Source organism: Peromyscus californicus, unplaced genomic scaffold (genome assembly GCF_007827085.1).
Source record: "Peromyscus californicus insignis strain IS unplaced genomic scaffold, ASM782708v3 Scaffold_13__1_contigs__length_99412109, whole genome shotgun sequence".
Lineage (NCBI taxonomy): Eukaryota > Metazoa > Chordata > Mammalia > Rodentia > Cricetidae > Peromyscus > Peromyscus californicus.
Genome location: NW_026294424.1, coordinates 7,672,858 through 7,691,311, shown reverse-complemented (window position 1 = coordinate 7,691,311; position 18,454 = coordinate 7,672,858). Strand labels below are relative to the sequence as shown.

Below are 18,454 nucleotides of genomic sequence, written 5' to 3'. Positions count from 1 at the left end.
CCCCTGAAATATACCAGAGCCAACAAGATCTACTTACCCATTCCCCACCCCAAATATTTTAGGAGGACTAGCCTCATTTTAGATTTTCCTTGTTTATTTGCTTTAACTTGATTTATTTTCATTCCTTTAAAAATTATAAATGATATACAAATTGGTGTGTCACTTTGCCTTTGTTGAAGCCAGTGTATCAGGTTGCATGCAGCTAATCACATAAACTAGTGTGTATAGGAACTGAATGTGTGTATTCCTTCTTGGTCTCAGAGCCTTCAGGCCCTTAAGTTGTTAACCTAATCATCTTCCAGTGAAGCTGCACAGTAATATACACTAATACCATGGTATTTAAAATCAGGTATATTGATTTTTACACTTGTTAGGAGTTTCCCATGCCTGGGTGTAGGTGTAGGTGAGTAGGCACGAAGCGGGCCAGAGGTTGTCCTTGGGTATCTTCCTTGATTGCTTCTCCACTTTATTTTTTGAGAAGGTCTCTCACCAAACCTGGATGGAGCTCACTGATTGGGTAGACTGCTAGGCTGCCACGGACTGGCCCACTGGGAGTACCACGACCGTAGGAGAACCAGGGCTTGGGTAGTCAGGAAGGCAAGGATTTGGCGAATGACAGACAGACAACACACTCAGAAGTGGTTTGAATCTGCTGCAGTTTTACTTCTGCAAATCAGTAGTTTATATACAGAAAAGAAAACTATCAAGTCATACAAGGAACAACAAGAGCTTGGCAATAATTCAATTACATCATCTTTATTAAAACAGCAAGCACACAGTTATTAATCGGCGCTAGACATTTCCCTTCACCCACAAGAACTTTATGACCCAAAGAGCAGTCTGTGTTTTTAGTACGGTCCCTAGTTTATTATTCATTTTTACTTTTCTGGTTCTCATTCTCATGACCCATTTAGCCAATTTGGATGCTGCAGATCCTCCCTAAGTCTTTCTTTAGTTTTTTTTAAATCACATATCTCTTTTAATATAAAACCTTTTAACCTGCTGAAATATGGACTCTTATACTTTTACGCCTGTAAGGGGAAGGGGTTCTGCTGTAGTCCTTACATTTCCCATATTGAACTTCCTCAATGGAGGGGCCCACCATCTGCCTCCTATGAGATAACGTTTTCTGCCATAAATCACTTTAGGTGGGATTCCTAAAGGATTCCTAGTGGGTGAGTGTTCATTCCCTAGAAGTGCCTGAACTATTATACTTTCTGTTATCTAGTGGCTTGGGGTCTTTAAGGAATAGCTCATTTTGCTATATCTAAATAAGGTCCATGTCCAGCTTCCCCTTTCCTCCATAGTTCACAGCCCAAGCATTCATTAATTTTGGCTGTGCTTCATAGATTAATTAGAACATTGTCAGAAAAGCAGTTATACACAACCCATAGCCCAGGGAGCTCATGATCCGTGAAGCACGTCTCCTTCGAGAAGGAGGCATAACACGGGCACTCTGCCAGGGACCTCCAGGGAGCTTAGTCCCGTGGGACACATATCTCCCGTCCACTATTATTGACATAATTGTTCATGTCACACGGATGACATGAGTTGGTGTGGCACTAGGTCAGCAAGCCCCAGGTATTATCCTGTCTTCACCTTCTCAATGCTGGGATTATAGGCATGTGCTGTCACGCCTGTCATTTTACATGGATGTTGGGGCTCTAGCTATAGGTCCTGAACTGTGTCCTTAGCCCAGGGTTATTTCCTATAATAAAATTACATCCATATGACATTATATATAATACAATATATCTTACCACATATAATATATATAAATATAATATAGATAGATAGAAATTTGTACCTCCTCTAAGCCTTAGAATTTAGAGTAACTCTAATGCTTAAGGATTAGCTTAAAGTTTACTCTATTCCTGTCCAACCCTCTGCTTTAATTTGTGCCTCATGTATTTAAACATCCATTATAGTTAGATCTTTTATTAATTGTTTGGATTTAACATAGCCACATTACATTCTATTTCAATGAAGAGGAGGACATAACTCTTCTTATTCTCTGCAGTATTTATGACCTTATGGTATCAGAGAGCCTCTTTTAGACTCACCTTTACATAGCCCTTTTCTGGCACACTGTCCTTAGAGGAATGTATTTGTTGGCACTGTCACATTGATGATATACTTACTAAGGACTGAGGAGTTGTTGTTGGCATAGAGCTAACCTGCTTCAGTCTTTTTGTTGAGTGATATCTGATTTACCGAGCACCGTAAACTGGTTGCTCTTTTTTACTTTTGAGACAGAGTCTTGGTACCTAGCCTAGGTTACACATGAACCTGCAGCAGTCCTGCTGCCTCAGTCTCTTAAATTCTAGGATTACAAGTATACATCACTGCCTGGCTCATAAATTCATTCTTTTTTTGTTTGTTTTTGTTTTTTCGAGACAGGGTTTCTCTGTGTAGTTTTGGTGCCTGTCCTGGATCTCACTCTGTAGACCAGACTGGCCTCAAACTCACAGAGACCGGCCTGGTTTTGCCTCCCAAGTGCTGGAATTGACGGCGTGTGCCACCACCACCTGGTCATAAATTCATTCTTATCCATAGATTTTACCTGTGTCTTAAGTTTAATTCTATTCATGCCTAGTTCCCAGCTGGACCTAATCTACTTGAGAAGTCACCAGCATACCATTGTCTTGCTTCTTGAACTTTGCCCTTCATTTTCTAATTCTTTAGAGTTTTGGTACTCTATATGATCTTACTTATGTTACTTCATATAATTCAAATAATAATCTTGTGCCGGGTATGATATCTCATAACTTTAATCCCAGCTTTCAGGAGGCTGAGCCAGGTAGATTGTCAGGAATTCTAGGCTAGCCTGGGCTACATGGTAAATACTAGGCTAGCCTGGGCTACAGAGTAGGACCTTGTTACAAACAAACAAACAAAATCAACTAAGCAGCACTACCTCCAGACAAATAAAAATGCAAAAATAAAACCAACGCAAAAAACAAGCTGAAAAGGATGTGTCTACAGATACTAAAATAATTTGCTACAAAAAAATTGGTTATATAGGGTAGAATGGGTGTGACAAGCAGCAAAGATTTCCCTGACCAGCTGTGGGAGGTGATACCTGTTCAACCAAGGGAAATTCAGGAAGGAGCATCTTAGGTTTCTTATTCATGTGAGGAATGAATCTGAACATCCACCAGCAGTCTATACAGCATTTAAAGATGTTAGTGTGGAGAGAAAAGGCTGGGCTCTCAATTGGCATAATTTGATGGTAGGATATTTGTTTGTTTTGCAGATTTCCTTGTGAAACCCTGTAGAAGAAAAAGTTCTCAGGACAATATTCATTTGGTAAGTTTGTTTTCCTCCTGCAATCACTCTGCTTATTTGAAGCAGGGGAAATGTATTTACCAGTTAGTTTTGTGACACTGGCCATTTTCATTAGGACCCCTGCCAGGTTACCTTTTCTGTATAGATTTGTGGCATATTGCAGTGTTCTTTATGCCTGAAAATGTGTTGAGTAGTGTGATTTTGAGTTGTGGGGTTAACTCTTTTGTCAGTGAACTCTTAGTTTAGCAATAGATCCTGCATAGTAAATAAAGTGGTGATTGATTTAGATACCAAGTGTCAACCTTTGGCCTCTACATTCATGTGTATACGTGCACACACATATGCCAAAACATGTGAGAATGCATACATACATACTTGAATACCACAAAGACACACAGGCAAGAAAAAGAAAAACAATAAAAACAGAAGAAAATGTTCCAAGCACTCCACCCTTTCGTCCAGCTTATACCTTATTTCTTCCCCCTTTGCATTATTTCCTGAGTTTTAGAATGGGTAGTACAGGTGTCTCATGTAGGGCTCAGCTTTCAACAGTTATTCAGACTATGACCAGTTTTTGCAGTAACCTCTGTCCCCTGCAAGAATAAGCTTCTTGACCGTAGACAACAGCAGCACTGATCTGTGGGGATAAATAAAAATATTTAGAGGGTAATTTGACAGGTATGCCTTGCTCAGTTAACAAAAGGACACCAGTAGCTTCCCTACTATAGTGTATAACATCTCAAGCCAGGGTATTTTCAGTAGGTTTACAGTACCAGCCAGGAATTCCCTTCAGTGGAGTGAGAAATCCAACCAGAAAGCTGTTACCCTTTAACATACTTGCCATTATTGCTCTACTGGGTGTGTCTTGCCTGGCCAGTTGGTAGTATAGTACACAGGGTTCACAACTGCTAACGACAGTTCTCCAGCATGTGGAACACCTTCTGGTACTGTAAAAGAAGGGAGGAAGCTTCTAAAGTTCAGTTAAAGCTTGATTTCCTGCTGGGCAGTGGTGGTGCACGCCTTTGATCCCAGCACTCAGGAGGCAGAGGCAGGTGGATCTCTGATTTCGAGGCCAGCCTGGACTACAGAGTGAGTTCCAGGAAAGGCTCCAAAGCTACACAGAGAAACCCTGTCTCAACCTCCCCCTCCCCAAAGGCTTTATTTCCTTACATCCTGTGACCAAAGCCTTGTGGTGTCATAGAGTTTTACTCTGTAATTCTAGTGAGCAACCAATATAGTAGCATATTGTTTGGGGAGACCCATGGGCCTTCCTGACCAATAATTCATAGAGAGATGATTTACCCAGGCACTGGGGCTTTTCATTTTAGTAACTGGTGACTTCTAAGAACAGCTTTATTTACTCATACGGGGTATCTCTGTTGAAACTTTTTTGTCTTAAATTTTATTTTGTAAAATTTATATAATTTAAGTAGCAGCATTCTTTTTTAATATATATACTTAGCTTTGAGTGACTCTACCCCCTAACATAATGTTCAGTTCTCTGAGAAAATAAGAATTTTACTGGCCTGCTCTTCAGCCTGTCCTCTCTTCAGTCACCATTAGGCAATGACCCTGCCTAGTATCCATGCCAGGATCAACTTCCTTAGCATGGCCTGCAACACATCACCTATAGCTAGACACCTATTCCCTATGAACCTAGTGTAATCACCTTGGACTACTTCGTAGCTTTCAATTGTTTCCAGTGTGTTCTTTTGCTTTATTCTGCTGTTTGTACCCTTCTTGTTCCCACTTTGCTTTAAAGCTTGTAGTGTACATATACGAAAAGACTATTTTGGGCACTGTCCTACCAAAGTCATTCTATCCTTGTAGGAGCATGCATTATCATATATAGGGTTGAGTGGCAATGGTAATGACTATAAAAAGATAATTTTACTGCTAAGAATACTAAATATCTCCCATGAAGCCGAGGCTCACAGAAATAATATGATTTACCCTTATGGTTATAACTTTAGTATAGGTTAGGCATTCTGAATCCTCAAATCCAACCTTAAGTGTTTCAAAGTCTGAAAGAACCCTGAAATCTGAACCCTGCTGGTCTGGTGCTTTACTTGAGCAGAATTAGAACTTATAGCTCCTACATGTTCAGTCATTACTTTGTATCTATTTTCTTGAGACCATTATCTGTACTTTTAGTCTAGTTAAATGAAAACCTTTTTTTAAAAAAATTTTATTTATTTAGTGTGTATACAGTGTTCTGCCTGCATGTATGCCTGCACACCATAAGAGGGCGCCAGATCTCATTACAGATGGTTGTGAGCCACCATGTAGGTGCTGGGAATTGAACTCAGAACCTCTGGAAGAGCAGTCGGTGCTCTTAACCTCAGAGCCATCTCTCCAGCCCCAAATGGAAATCTTTTATATAAGAGTTTCCTTTTAATAACTTTGTAACTGGCATGGTGGTTTATTCCTGTAATCTCAGCACTTGGGAAGTTGAGGCAAAAAGCTCTATGCCAGTTCTGGGTTACAGTTGTGAGTTCCAGGCCAGCCTGGGCTATAGTATGAGAAGAGAAAAAGAAAAAAAAAAGCAAAACGAGAAAGGCCAACAAAAAACTTTATGTAGAAAAATCCATTTCCCTAGCCTAATGTGGTAGTGTACACCTGTAATCCCATTATTTAGGAAGTTGAAGATCACAAGTGTAAGGCCAGTCTGATCTAACAAAGCAAGACCCTGTCTTAGAACCAACCAGACTAAACCAAACCAAACCCCTCTAATTAGAAATATAAAATAAATGTTCTGAAGTATGAAAATGGAAAGTCTCTTCCTACTTTTTCCTTTTTGGGATAGGGTCTCATGTGTCCCAGCTGGTTCTGACTCACTGTGTAGCTGAGGGTTACCTTGAATTTTAGTCTTTACATCCTACCTCCCGAGTGCTGGGTCATAACTGGGTGTCACCTATACCCAGTTTTTTTGGGATCTAGGGGACGAAACTCAGGCCCTTGTGCATACTAGGTTAGCCCTCTCCCAACCCTTTTTCTAGAGGGATGGCCATTGTCTGCCATTACTGTGTCACTTTTCTGTGCACATACAAATGGACTTAGTACTTGATGCAGATACTGCTTATGTGTAATTTATCTTAATTTTTTTGTTTTTGTTTTTGTTTTTTGAGATAGGGTTTCTCTGTGTAGCTTTGTGCCTTTCCTGGAACTCACTATGTAGCCCACGCTGGCCTCGAACTCACAGAGATCCGCCTGCCTCTGCCTCCCGAGTGCTGGGATTAAAGGCATGCACCACAACCGCCCGGCTCTTAATTTTTAAAATAACAGAATACTTTCTATTTTCACCAAGTTGAGGCCTGGATGTGGTGATGTGCTCCTAATCCTGGCATTCAGGAGACTGAGGAAGGAGGATTATAAATTTGAGGTTGGCTTTGCCTGCATTTTCTGATCCTGCCTCGAAAGACAAACTAAAACAATTAAACAACAAAAGCAATCTTTCAAGTTGATGACTGTGTTGGTGATTTTAGAGGAGTATATATGTGTATTGTTTATCAATAACCCTGTATACCTCCTCCACAAGGTTTATATTCTTTCATTCAATAAACTGTTTTAAGACCCAGTGCTACAGAAATAGCGACTTGTATAGAGATGTATGGATAGGTTTTGTTGTTGTTTTTAAATGACTTTTGGGTGTTAATGGAAAAATGGAAACACTGTAAATGTATGACCAGGTAATCAAATTAGATTATAGTAGATTGAGATATAATGAAATGTTGAACTGCTGTCCAGATACATGCATTTGATATAGGAAGGATTTGATTTACTATTAGAATAAAATAAATTGGAGAATAGTAAATATAGTGTGATTCTCTTCCCTTCCACTTTTGAGGTTATATTATGTGTGTTTTTATATATGTATAGAGAAGCTTTTAAAGTAAGTATAAAATAATTAACAGTGGTTGTAGTTAGGTGTGGGTGAAGTGAAGTATAGCAGAGGCATCTTAGTTATTAAAATAAGTTGCTAAGGTATAGTTCACATGTTGCCTGTGTCTTTTCTCGGAAAGACATTGCACATCCTTAGCTATCATCACCCTTTCCCTTCCATCTCCAACAGCACTAAGTATCACTAATCTATTTTCTATCCCCTGTCAATAGTCTTACCAGATTTCACTGTTCTAGAACCCTATCATATGTCTTTTGCGAATGGCTTTACTTACTGAAGTTCATCCATTCCTTTAAATACAACTCTGTAGCCCACTACTCCAGTGTGTGGCATCCTGTTCATTCAATCATCTATAGTGGTCATTTGGACTGCTTTCCACCCTTGGGCTATTTTGAGTAAATGCTGTAACTACATCGGTAGAAAATTTCATGTAGATGTAGGTTTTGTTTCCTTGGTTAGATATGTAGAAGTGGACTTGCAGTGTCCCACAATAACTATGTTTTATCATTTGAGGGTGAACCTACCAGTTTTCAAAGAGGCAGTGCACTGTTGTACACTCCTGCTGGCATTGGGAGAGGGTAATTGTTTTCTCTTTACATATATTTTTAACAGTTTCTTACAAGGAACATGTAATACTATTACAACTAAAACATGAGATGTTTAAGGTGCTTACCAGACTAACCGGAATGACTCAATTTCTTCCTTTTGTGCTCAGAGTGTGTAACTAGCATGCTGAGGTTTGTGGTTGTCAGCTGAGGTGCTTCATTCAGCACTCTTTCCTGAGGATTGGTCAATCTATTTGGTCTTTGTACTTTGAGGGAACTGTTAGCGGTTGCTTAGTTCTTACTGATTGCAAACTCATCCATGATCTTTCCTTATGAATTTGGAATTCCTATAGTAACTTTATTTTTTCTTGGTTGATTAAAACAACACCTCTTATTATGGGGCCTCTCTCCTCATGGAAGAGATTGGAACTTGGGCTTCATGCATGCTAGGCAAGTTATTCTACCACAGAGCTATATCCTGCCCCCTACTTTGAACTGTTTTTTATGTGTTTATTATTTCCCCTCTTGAATTATAAATTCTCTAATCTTGCTTAGCTCTCATAGCCAGGCTTTTAATGTGCACTCCTGTTAACATTTCCATAAGTCTCTGAAATACTGTTCAGATCCTTAATGTTTTTCATGTCTATACTGCCCTGCCTCTGTTCTAAATAGAAATACCATCCTTTTCATAGAATTGTTTCCTGGTTGTTTTTATTGTTTTCCTCCTGTTATTCATTTACCACACACCAGCCAGAGTGATCTTAAAAGCAGATCCTGTCCATCTGCAGTTTGAAACCACTCAGTGGTGTTGATTGTGCTTGAAGTGGAGTCTTTACCCCATGGTTTGTTTCACCATCTTTTCTCTGTGCACTGCCCCACCTTCAAGTTTTGTAACTTTCTCATCCAGTTAGCACATTTTAGCCTAAGTGCTTAGTTTTTTAAATACGTAGGTTTTTGCTGGGTCAAGAACACATGATGTTCCCTATGCCTTTTCTGATTGATCATCTTTAATTAAAGTAGGCCTCTTGTATCCTTTTAACTGTACTGTGTCTTATCATTTTGGTTTCCTTCATTATACAGTTTGTAATTATTATTATTTTTTCTTTCTTTTGTATTGGAATAAAAGCTGCCTGGATGAAGGAGCCAACACATTGGCACTCTCTGAGACATGGGAAGGGTGTGCGTTATGTGCGTGCGTGTGTGCATGCATGTGTGCATATTACTGGGGATTAAACCTGGAGCTTTATGTATGCTAGGCAGACACTCTGCTATTGAGTTGTGTTCCAAGCTAATTTTTATTGACTGATTTTTTTCAGGGTCATTATTTGTTGTAAGAAATGGAAGACATCATCTTGGAGTAAATAGTTTAAATTGAGTACTACTTTCACAGGATTTCTGTACTTACTAAAAAGTTAGGCCAGACTGGGCAGTGGTAGTGCTTGCCTTTAATCCCAGCACTTGGGGAGGCAGAGGCAGGCAAATCTCTGTGAGTTTGAGGCCAGCCTTGTCTACAAATTGAGTTCCTGGATAGGCTCCAAAGCTATACAGAGAAACCCTGTCTCAAAAAACCCAAATAAACAAATAAATAAATTTTTTTTTTTATTAATTTATTTTGCAATACAATTCAGTTCTACATATCAGCCACGGATTCCCTTGTTCTCCCCCCCTCCCGTCCCCCTTCACCTCCCCCCCGACCCCCCCCCCCCCCCCCCCCCCCCATTCCCATCTCCTCCAGGGCAAAGCCTTCCCCACAGACTGAGGTCAACCTGGTAGACTCAGTCCAGGTAGGTCTAGTCCCCTCCTCCCAGGCCGAGCCAAACAATCCTGCATAGGCCCCAGGTTTCAAACAGCCAACTCATGCAATGAGCACAAGATCTGGTCCCACTGCCTGGATGCCTCCCAAACAGATCAAGCCAATCAACTGTCTCATCCATTCAGAGGGCCTGATCCAGTGGGGACCCCTCAGCCATTGGTTCATAGTTCATGTATTTCCATTCATTTGGCTATTTGTCCCTGTGCTTTATCCAACCTTGGTCTCAACAATTCTCGCTCATATAAACCCTCCTCATTCTCGCTAATTGGACTCCCAGAGATCCACCCGGGGCCTAGTCATGGATCTCTGCATCCAGATCCCTCAGTAGTTGGATGAGGTTTCTAGCACAACAATTAGGGTGTTTGGCCATCCCATCACCAGAGTAGGTCAGTTCGGGCTGTCTCTCGACCATTGCCAGCAGTCTGTTGTGTGGGTATCTTTGTGGATTTCTGTGGGCCTCTCTAGCACTTTGCTTCTTCCTATTCTCATGTGGTCTTCATTTACCATGGTCTCCTATTCCTTGTTCTCCCTCTCTGTTGTTGATCCAGCTGGGATCTCCCGCTCCCCCAAGCTCTCTTTCCCTCAACCCTCACCTTTCATTACCCCCACTCATGTCCAGGCTGTTCATGTAGATCTCATTCCATTTCTCTGTCATTGGGTGATCCCTGTGTCTTTCTTGGGGTCCTGTTTTCCAGGTAGCCTCCCTGGTGATGTGAGTAGCAGACAAGTCATCCTTGTTTCATGTCTAGTATCTTGCTATGAGTGAGTACATACCATGTTTGTCTTTCTGAGTCTGGGTTACCTCACTCAGGATGATTTTTTCTAGATCCATCCATTTGTCTGTAAAAAATAAATATTTTTTAAAAGGCTAGGCCAGGCATGGTGGTGCACACCATCACTAGGGAGTCAGGCAGGAGGATTTCTGTGAGTTTGGGCCCAGCCTGGCTTACATAGCGAGTTCCAGAAAGACACTGGGAAATATAGCTTATGTGTATATGGTATGCTTACTTGTCAAGAGTTTATGTTGTAGCTGGTCTTGATTTATAGTTCGTTGTCATTGATGTTGGCTACATTTTATTTGTTATATCTAGCTCTGTGATACTTGTATGCTTCCCTAAATTTTCTCTGGAAATTTGGAAAAATTATTAAAAAAACACTATGCATTTTGATAAGTGTGTTGTATTAACATTATTTTTATGATAGCTGAAACCTTGATTCTCTAAATTAGTTCTTCAGTATCTTTTTTCAGTATGTGTGTATGTGTGTGTGTGTGTGTGTGTGTGTATACATACATATGCTTAATTGCTACAGAAGTGTGGAATATATTGGGGCATTTCTCTATATGAATACAATGTGTATGATAAGTCAGTGTCTTTGTGTGATGAACGTTAGGAATTTCTGCTAGCTGTATGTAGTTCTCCTGTGCTGTAGAGCATTAGAAGTTGTTCCTCTTAACCTCGGGACTCCTATATTCACTAACCATCTCTTTCATCTTCCTCCCCAACTGTCTCAGGTTCTAGGAACAGCTGTTCTGTTTCCTATTTCTTTGAGATCAAAATTTTAGTTTTCATGTATAGTAAGTGGAGTAAAAAGTAATAAAAAATACAGTTTTTGTTTTTCTGTTTCTAACTGATTTCTCTTAATGTAATGCCCTTTAATTCTATCACATTGCTGCAAATGACAGAATTTCTTTCTTTTTATGGTCAACTGGTGTTCCATTGCATCTATAGTTATTCATTCCGTGGACATCAAGGTTGATCCCATAGCTTGTGTATCATGAATAGAGATGAAATAAACATGGAAATGCAGCTAAAGCTTCAGCATACTGTTTTCAGTTCCGTTGAAAACTTAGAAAGTATTGAGATAGCTCACACTGTTTGAAGGTCTAAAAGTAGAGAAAATAATTTCATCTCTACTTACCTATCTCACTGGTCCTGAAAAGTTATCAGCTCATGGTCCATTTTGTTTCACAGATACACTCCATTCTAAATGTACATTGTTTATCCCTTTATCTGTGTGTATTTCAGTGGTATATTTAAGAGATATATCCCTAAGAAAAACCCTAAAACCATGTGCAAAAAATCCATAACCACAGCCGTGTGTATGTGTGTGAGTGTATGTGTGTGTATAACATTAATGAGGTGTTTAATGTCATCAAGTAGTATGTTGTCAGAGTTCTCAAAATGTTCCAGTTTGTTTTTATACCCTATTTGAATTAGGATCCAGATAATGTCCTTATGTTGCAGGTGGTTGAAAGGGTTGCTTGAGTTTTTTAGAGGTATTTATTTTTACTTTATGTATATGAGTATTTTTTTGAATGTATGTATTTGCACCACGTGCATGCTTGGTGGCCAGAAGAAGGTGTCAAATCTCTTGGAACTGGAGTGACTGATGGTTGTTAACACCATGTGGGTGCTACTGAACTCAAGTCCTCTGCAAGAGCATCAAGTGCCCTTAACTGCTGAGTCATGTCTCCAGCCCTGATTAGAGCTTCTTACTTTATAAGCTTCCCTTTCAACTCTTTTTTTTTTTTTTTTTTTTTTTTTTTTTAAACAGGGTTTCTCTGTAGCTTTGGAGCCCGTCCTAGACTAGCTCTGTAGACCAGGCTGGCCTCGAATTCACAGAGATCCACCTGCCTCTGCCTCCCTAGTGCTGGGATTACAGGCCACCACTACCACCATCCGGCCCCTTTCAACTCTTTTGTCTGGAAAATTATTTAAGAATTTGGGGTAATTTCATTTATAGACCAGATCATTATTTACATCCTAAAATTTTACTGGCAGTCATAAAAGTGGTGTCTGATTCTTTAACTACTTGATTCTACATAGGTTTTATTTGTATATCTATATATGAAAGGCAGGGTATCACCCATCTACCTACCCACCCACCCACCCGTCTACCTACCTACCTGTGCTGGGAATTTTTTTTTTTTTGAGACAGGGTTTCTCCGTATAGTTTTGGCGCATTTTCCGGTACTCACTCTGTAGACCAGGCTGGCCTCGAACTCACAGAGATCCACCTGGCTCTGCCTCCTGAGTTCTAGGATTAAAGGCGTGTGCCACCACCGACCGCCCGGCCTGTGCTGGGAATTTAATCGAGGGCCTCACACTGCACATACTAGGCATTTGAAAATTACTCTCAACACAGATTGTCAGTGTTTGCCACTTTTCTTATAGAACTAGTTAAAGTTAGTATTTTCCCAAAGGTATTATTCAGTTTAGAACAAATGGTGAGGATTTAGCTGGCTGATATTCAACTTTTTCTATGCTGACTGTGGTTGAGTTTCAGGTCTGTATATGCAGTCTCTTTAATTAGGGTATGGCCAATTAGGGGTAAAACTGTTGCCAATTTTGCCTCTCTTTTTGTCTTCCCAAAATAAAAGGTCTCAAGCAGAAGAGAAGGAAGAGCCTTGTTAGAGACTGGAGAAGGACGGGGTCTCTCCTGCCCTGGCCTGGTCATGGTAAGTACAGAAATAAGGAATTAGAGTTGGACTCTTGTCTTGATGAAATGCGAACACTAATACATCTGCTTGTTTTGTAAGAAATAATTTCATTTCCTCCCCATTTCCTAATTATCTCTATCCCTTTGTCAGTTCCTCAGTACCAATCTAGTATGAACGGAGGAGCTACATTTATGGTAGCAGAATCCTGAGAACTAGATATGTAGCACATCTTAAGTCAGTCAGTGAGTGGAGGCAAGATTGAAATATGTAATTCTTGGACTCTAGGATGTTGCTTAAGTTTTCCTGCCTGGCCCACAGTCAGGACAAATCTCTATCACCTGCCAGTCCCACAGCCGCTCAAACCCGACCAAGTAAACACAGAGGCTTATTTTGCTTACAAACTGTATGGCCGTGGCAGGCTTCTTGCTAACTGTTCTTACAGCTTAAATTAACCCATTTCTATTAATCTATACCTTGCCACGTGACTCGTGGCTTACCGGTATCTTCACATGCTGTTTCTCATCGTGGCAGCTGGCAGTGTCTCTCTCATTCAGCCTTCCACTTCCCAGCTTTATTCTCCTCCTTGTCCCGCCTACACTTCCTGCCTAGCCAATGGCCAGTCAGTGTTTTATTTAATGACTAATCAGCAACACATTTGCCATACAGAAGAACATCCCACAGCACTAGGATTTTCATTTCTTCCTTTACTAGGAAGCTGGCTTGGAGGTATGTATAGCTCAGTGGTAAACCACATGCTGTTGCATGTGTGAGGCCCCAGGTTCACTTCCTCCGCTCCTGAAAAAAGTGTTAGGAAGCAAGACATGTGAAAATGATTGTTATGTGTTTGCTTGGTGTGTGAAGAGAATTGTGAGATGACCACTCACACATTTTTGTCTTTATTTGATTTACAGAATTGTGAAACATTGTAAAATGTGTTGCAAAATAAGCATATATTATAGAATGGTTAAATTGAGCTAATGAACATACACTATCACACATAGCGCACATTTTATATGAATTTGTTTTCTGGGTGGCAACAATTCCCTGCCTTTCCTATTATGCCTTTAAGATTCTTTTGACTCCATAGCAGATGGGCAGCTGTGCACACCTAGCTCATACCTCTCCTTGAAGAACACAATGGGCATTTCAGTGGCATGTGGGCCATTTAGGCAGAAAAGATAGAACATAGCCAGCAACATCTCATCAGTCCTAAGGATGTGTAAGCAGAGCTTTGAGGACTAGAGGAATTATTTTCTATATAACACTGTCTGATTGGTTTGTTTTTGTTGTTAACCGTGTGGTAGTTCTAGACCCAAAGTGTTTTGTGCTAGTGCACAAAGAGGGAATTGAAAATAGCATGTTAATTTCAAGCTTCATTAGGGACGTGTGGAAAATGCTTTTCACAATCAAAAACAGAACAGCAACAATCCCCCCCACCTAGTTATGATGAAAAAGGAGGAGAAAGGAAATGTCTCCCTTTTTAAAGATGGGCCAGTGTTCTCTTGATTTGTGGGCATCACAATTTTCTGATTTAATTTTGTACCCAAAGGATGATGACATTTTACTGTTTTTTATTTGAAGTATTCAGTTTTTGTTTTCCACAGTTTTCAATGAGCTAATATTGACATGGTGTGCATGCCATTGCTAGTGAGCAGCAATTAGGCACCAAAGCTGCTCTGCTCTGCCCTGAGTGCTCGCCCTTCACTGTGTGCCAGGTAGAGCCAGCTGTACAGTTCTTTTCCTGGTACTGCTGAGGTCTCTGTAGTGTCTAGCACAGTCGTCTGGGGATCCCAATAGTTATGGAGCAGTGTGACTACACATCCTAAAAGATTTGTCTTAGTTACTGTTCTGTTGCTGTGAAGAAACAGCATGACTGTCATTGTTGGAGTTTTCATTGTTCTGCAGAGACACCATGACCACGACAACTCTTTTTTTTTTTTTTTTTTTTTTTTTTTTTTTTTTTTTTGGTTTTTCGAGACAGGGTTTCTCTCTGTAGTTTTGGTGCCTGTCCTGCATCTCACTCTGTAGACCAGGCTGGCTTCAAACTCACAGTTATCCACTTGGCTCTGCCTCCTGAGTGCTGGGATTAAAGGTATATGCCACCGCTGCGCGGCCCACGACAACTCTTAATAAGGAAAACATTTAATTGGGTTGGCTTGCTTACAGTTTCAGAGATTCAGTCCATTATCATCATGATGGGCAGCTTGGTGGCATACAGGCAGACATGGTGCTGGAGCTGAGAGTGCTATGTCTTGCAGGCAACAGGAAGTCGACTGACTGCCCCAATGAGGGAAGCTTGAGGAAAAGAGATCTCAAAGCCCATCCCCCCACTGACACACTTCTTCCAACAAGGCCATACCTCCTAATAGTGCCACTCCCTTTGGGGGCCATTTTCTTTCAAACAACCACAATCAGCAAGGCAACTTATAAAAGAAAGCATTTAATTGGGGGTTTGCTAGCGGTTCTAGACCATCATGGTAGGGAACATAGTGGCAGATGGCAGGCATGGTGCTGAAATGGTAGCTGAGAGCTTTTGAAACCTCAAAGCCCACCCCCAGTGATATACCTCCTCCAACTAGGCCACACCTCCTAATTTTTCCCAAACAGTTCCACACACTGGGAACCAAGCATTCAAATACATGAGCCAGTGGGGGGACACTCCCATTCTGACTACCCCAGGATCATTCTAGCAAATTAAAAAACGTTATCAGCCCACCCCCAGTGACATACATCCTCCAACAAGGCCACACATCCGAATCCTTCCCAAACAGTTCCACCAACTAGGAACCAAGCATTCAAATATATGAGCCAATAGGGATAATTCTCATTCAGACTACTCCAGGATCATTCTAGCAAATTTTTAAAAAAGTTATAATTTTACCATTAGAACTCATGGTTGTGTGTATTGTTTTCTGACGGTCCATGTCATTCATTTACATATATGTATAAGTGTATATATAAGTAATTAGTCTTATAGCACAAGCTTCAATCTTGCTATTATTATTTGAACATTTTCTCATTTGTTTGTTGGATTCCTGATAATCATTTTGTTAGCTACGTAATTCTTTGAAATTGTTGAGTCATTGATTCACTTTACTATTGTTTTTATCATTTAGATTTTTGTCCTTAATCTTTAGTTTTTTATAGAAAATTCTGTAACTCTGAATTTTGTTTTTTTAAAAGATTTTTTTCATTTACTTTTTGACAATTTCATACACATACACTGTTTTGATGATATTCAACTACACTTAGCCCCCACACCCCCAACTCCATCTGAACTTCTCCAATACCCCCTTCCACCTTCATCATCTCCTCTTCCTAGATACCTCTGTTTTTCAAAGGATTTTAAAAGAGATTTAAGTGTGTCTTTTGAGAGTTCAGTGATTAGGCAGATGTTTCCAGGGTTGTTATTTGTTCCCAATAGGACTCTCCAGCCTATGTAAGGAGAAAGAAGTCCACACAGCTGTAAATTCAAGGGGGTATATACAGAGTTCCAGGCCAGCCTAAGTGACAGTGTGAGACCCTGTCTGTAAAGAGAGAACAGAAAACAAAAAAATTTTCTGTGTAGTACTTGCTTACCATGCTTGAGGCCCCGATTTGATCCCCAGTAAAGTGGAAATGGAGGGGATACTGACTGTATGAGCAGAGTTCATCATAACCTAGAGCCAGGCTTTCTCATAGACTATGTTTCTCTTGGGCCTCCCTGTACTGTAACAGCTAGAGTGTAAAGGAGCTATTTTGAAGTTGCCTTAACTAGAAGAGACCTGCTTGGTAATGGAAGGCAGAGTGAACTTGGATAGTGGTTTGCACTGTTTTAAATTTTGGAAATTTGGTTCTTAGTTTTTTGTTTCTTTTTCTTTTTATATTAAAGCACACTTTTAAAAAAAGATTTAAGCCGGGCGGTGGTGGCGCACGCCTTTAATCCCAGCACTTGGGAGGCAGAGCCAGGCGGATCTCTGTGAGTTCAAGGCCAGCCTGGGCTACCAAGTGAGTTCCAGGAAAAGGCGCAAAGCTACACAGAGAAACCCTGTCTCGAAAAACCAAAAAAAAAAAAAAAAAAAAAAGATTTATTTATTTATTATGTATACAGTGTTCTGCCTGCATGTACACCAGAAGAGAGCACCAGATCTCATTATAGATGGTTATGAGCCACTATGTAGTTGCTGGGAATTGAACTCAGGTCCTCTGGAAGAGCAGCCAGTGCTCTTAACCTCTGAGCCATCTCTCCAGCCCTAAAGCACACCTTTTTGAAGCTTTCTATTGTACAAAGGATATATGGTGTAGCAAACTTCTATTCACCACTTAACAGTTTCATGAATTATCCTGTTTCATTTGTTCCTCACCCACTCCTTTCTTATACCCCTTAATTATGTTGAAGTGAATTCCAACCATCATTTTTTATTCTTAAGTATGTATGTATTAGTATGTATTTCTCAAAAATAAAAATGTAAGATTATAACATAAAGAGCAAGATTACTGCTTCTTGGTTTTTTTCAAAAGGCACCACAGCCTCTTGGTGCCCACAGAGATTGTAATGCCTGATACTTTATGCATCATTGTATCCTCAGATTATACTCTTAATAGTCAGACTTCTGTTCCTATTACAAATGCCTGAGAGAAGTCAACTAAAAAGGAGAAAAGAATTATTTTGGCTGATAGTCTTGGTCAGTTGGCCCTGGTGTATATCAAGGTGGGAACATGTGATGGAATGCCCACTCACCTAGTGGAGCCCAGAAAGCAGAGAAGGGTTTAGGTTCCTCCATTGGCCTACCTTCCTTGTATTGCTTCTCAGAGTTTCTAACCCTCTGCTAACAGTGCTGTGTGCTAGCATCAAAACCTTGAACATGTGGGCCTTTGGGGAACCCTTATCTAAACCATAGCAATACCTAATATTGTGATTATGTAAGTAAACATAGTAGATAAAATCAAATATGGATGATAAGTTGAAGTTTGAAAATTACTTAAACATTGGGGATTTCCAGGATGAAGAGATGCGACACAGCCTGGAGTGCATCCAAGCCAATCAGATTTTTCCCAGGAAGCAGCTGATTCGGGAGGATGAGAATCTTCAGGTAATTACAGGCCATTTTTGACTGTGTAATATGTGTTTAGGATTGCAGTAATGATGAAGCAAAGCTAGTGGATTGACGTAATGTGTAATAGATGCATTCCCTAAACTGTACGTATAGAAATGCAATCTGGAAAACATTGTTCCTTTTTGCAAGAGTTATTTCCTAAAAGTTCATTGTTTGAGATGGTCATTTTTGTCATCATAGAAGTCCCTAATTTGGGTAAGTATATTGAAATTAGGTGAGTATAAGCCCATCTTTCAGATTCTTGCTTTAAACTTTTATGGCAGAGAGTCTGTTGTCCATTTGTTCCACTGACCGTTTATTCACCTGGCTTGTTTTTGAAGACTTGGCTTTTCTGCTCTGGAACTCTGAAAGTTTTCTTCTGTCTTCCAG

The 18,454-nt window shown here is 40.2% G+C and overlaps 1 protein-coding gene across 5 annotated transcripts in view; it reads left to right on the top strand.

The window, feature by feature from the left end:
* Mtmr3 (myotubularin related protein 3) overlaps positions 1–18,454 on the top strand; it is a 125,326-nt gene that overhangs the window by 49,092 nt on the left and 57,780 nt on the right. For 4 of the 5 annotated variants that reach the window (XM_052736364.1, XM_052736363.1, XM_052736360.1 and 1 more), the window contains exons 2-3: positions 12,930–13,007; positions 17,972–18,061. In XM_052736364.1, coding sequence (XP_052592324.1) covers positions 12,930–13,007; positions 17,972–18,061 — 168 coding nt within the window. Of the gene's footprint in view, positions 1–3,256; positions 3,310–12,929; positions 13,008–17,971; positions 18,062–18,454 lie in introns of all 5 variants that reach the window. The other variant, XM_052736362.1, reaches the window with a different exon arrangement.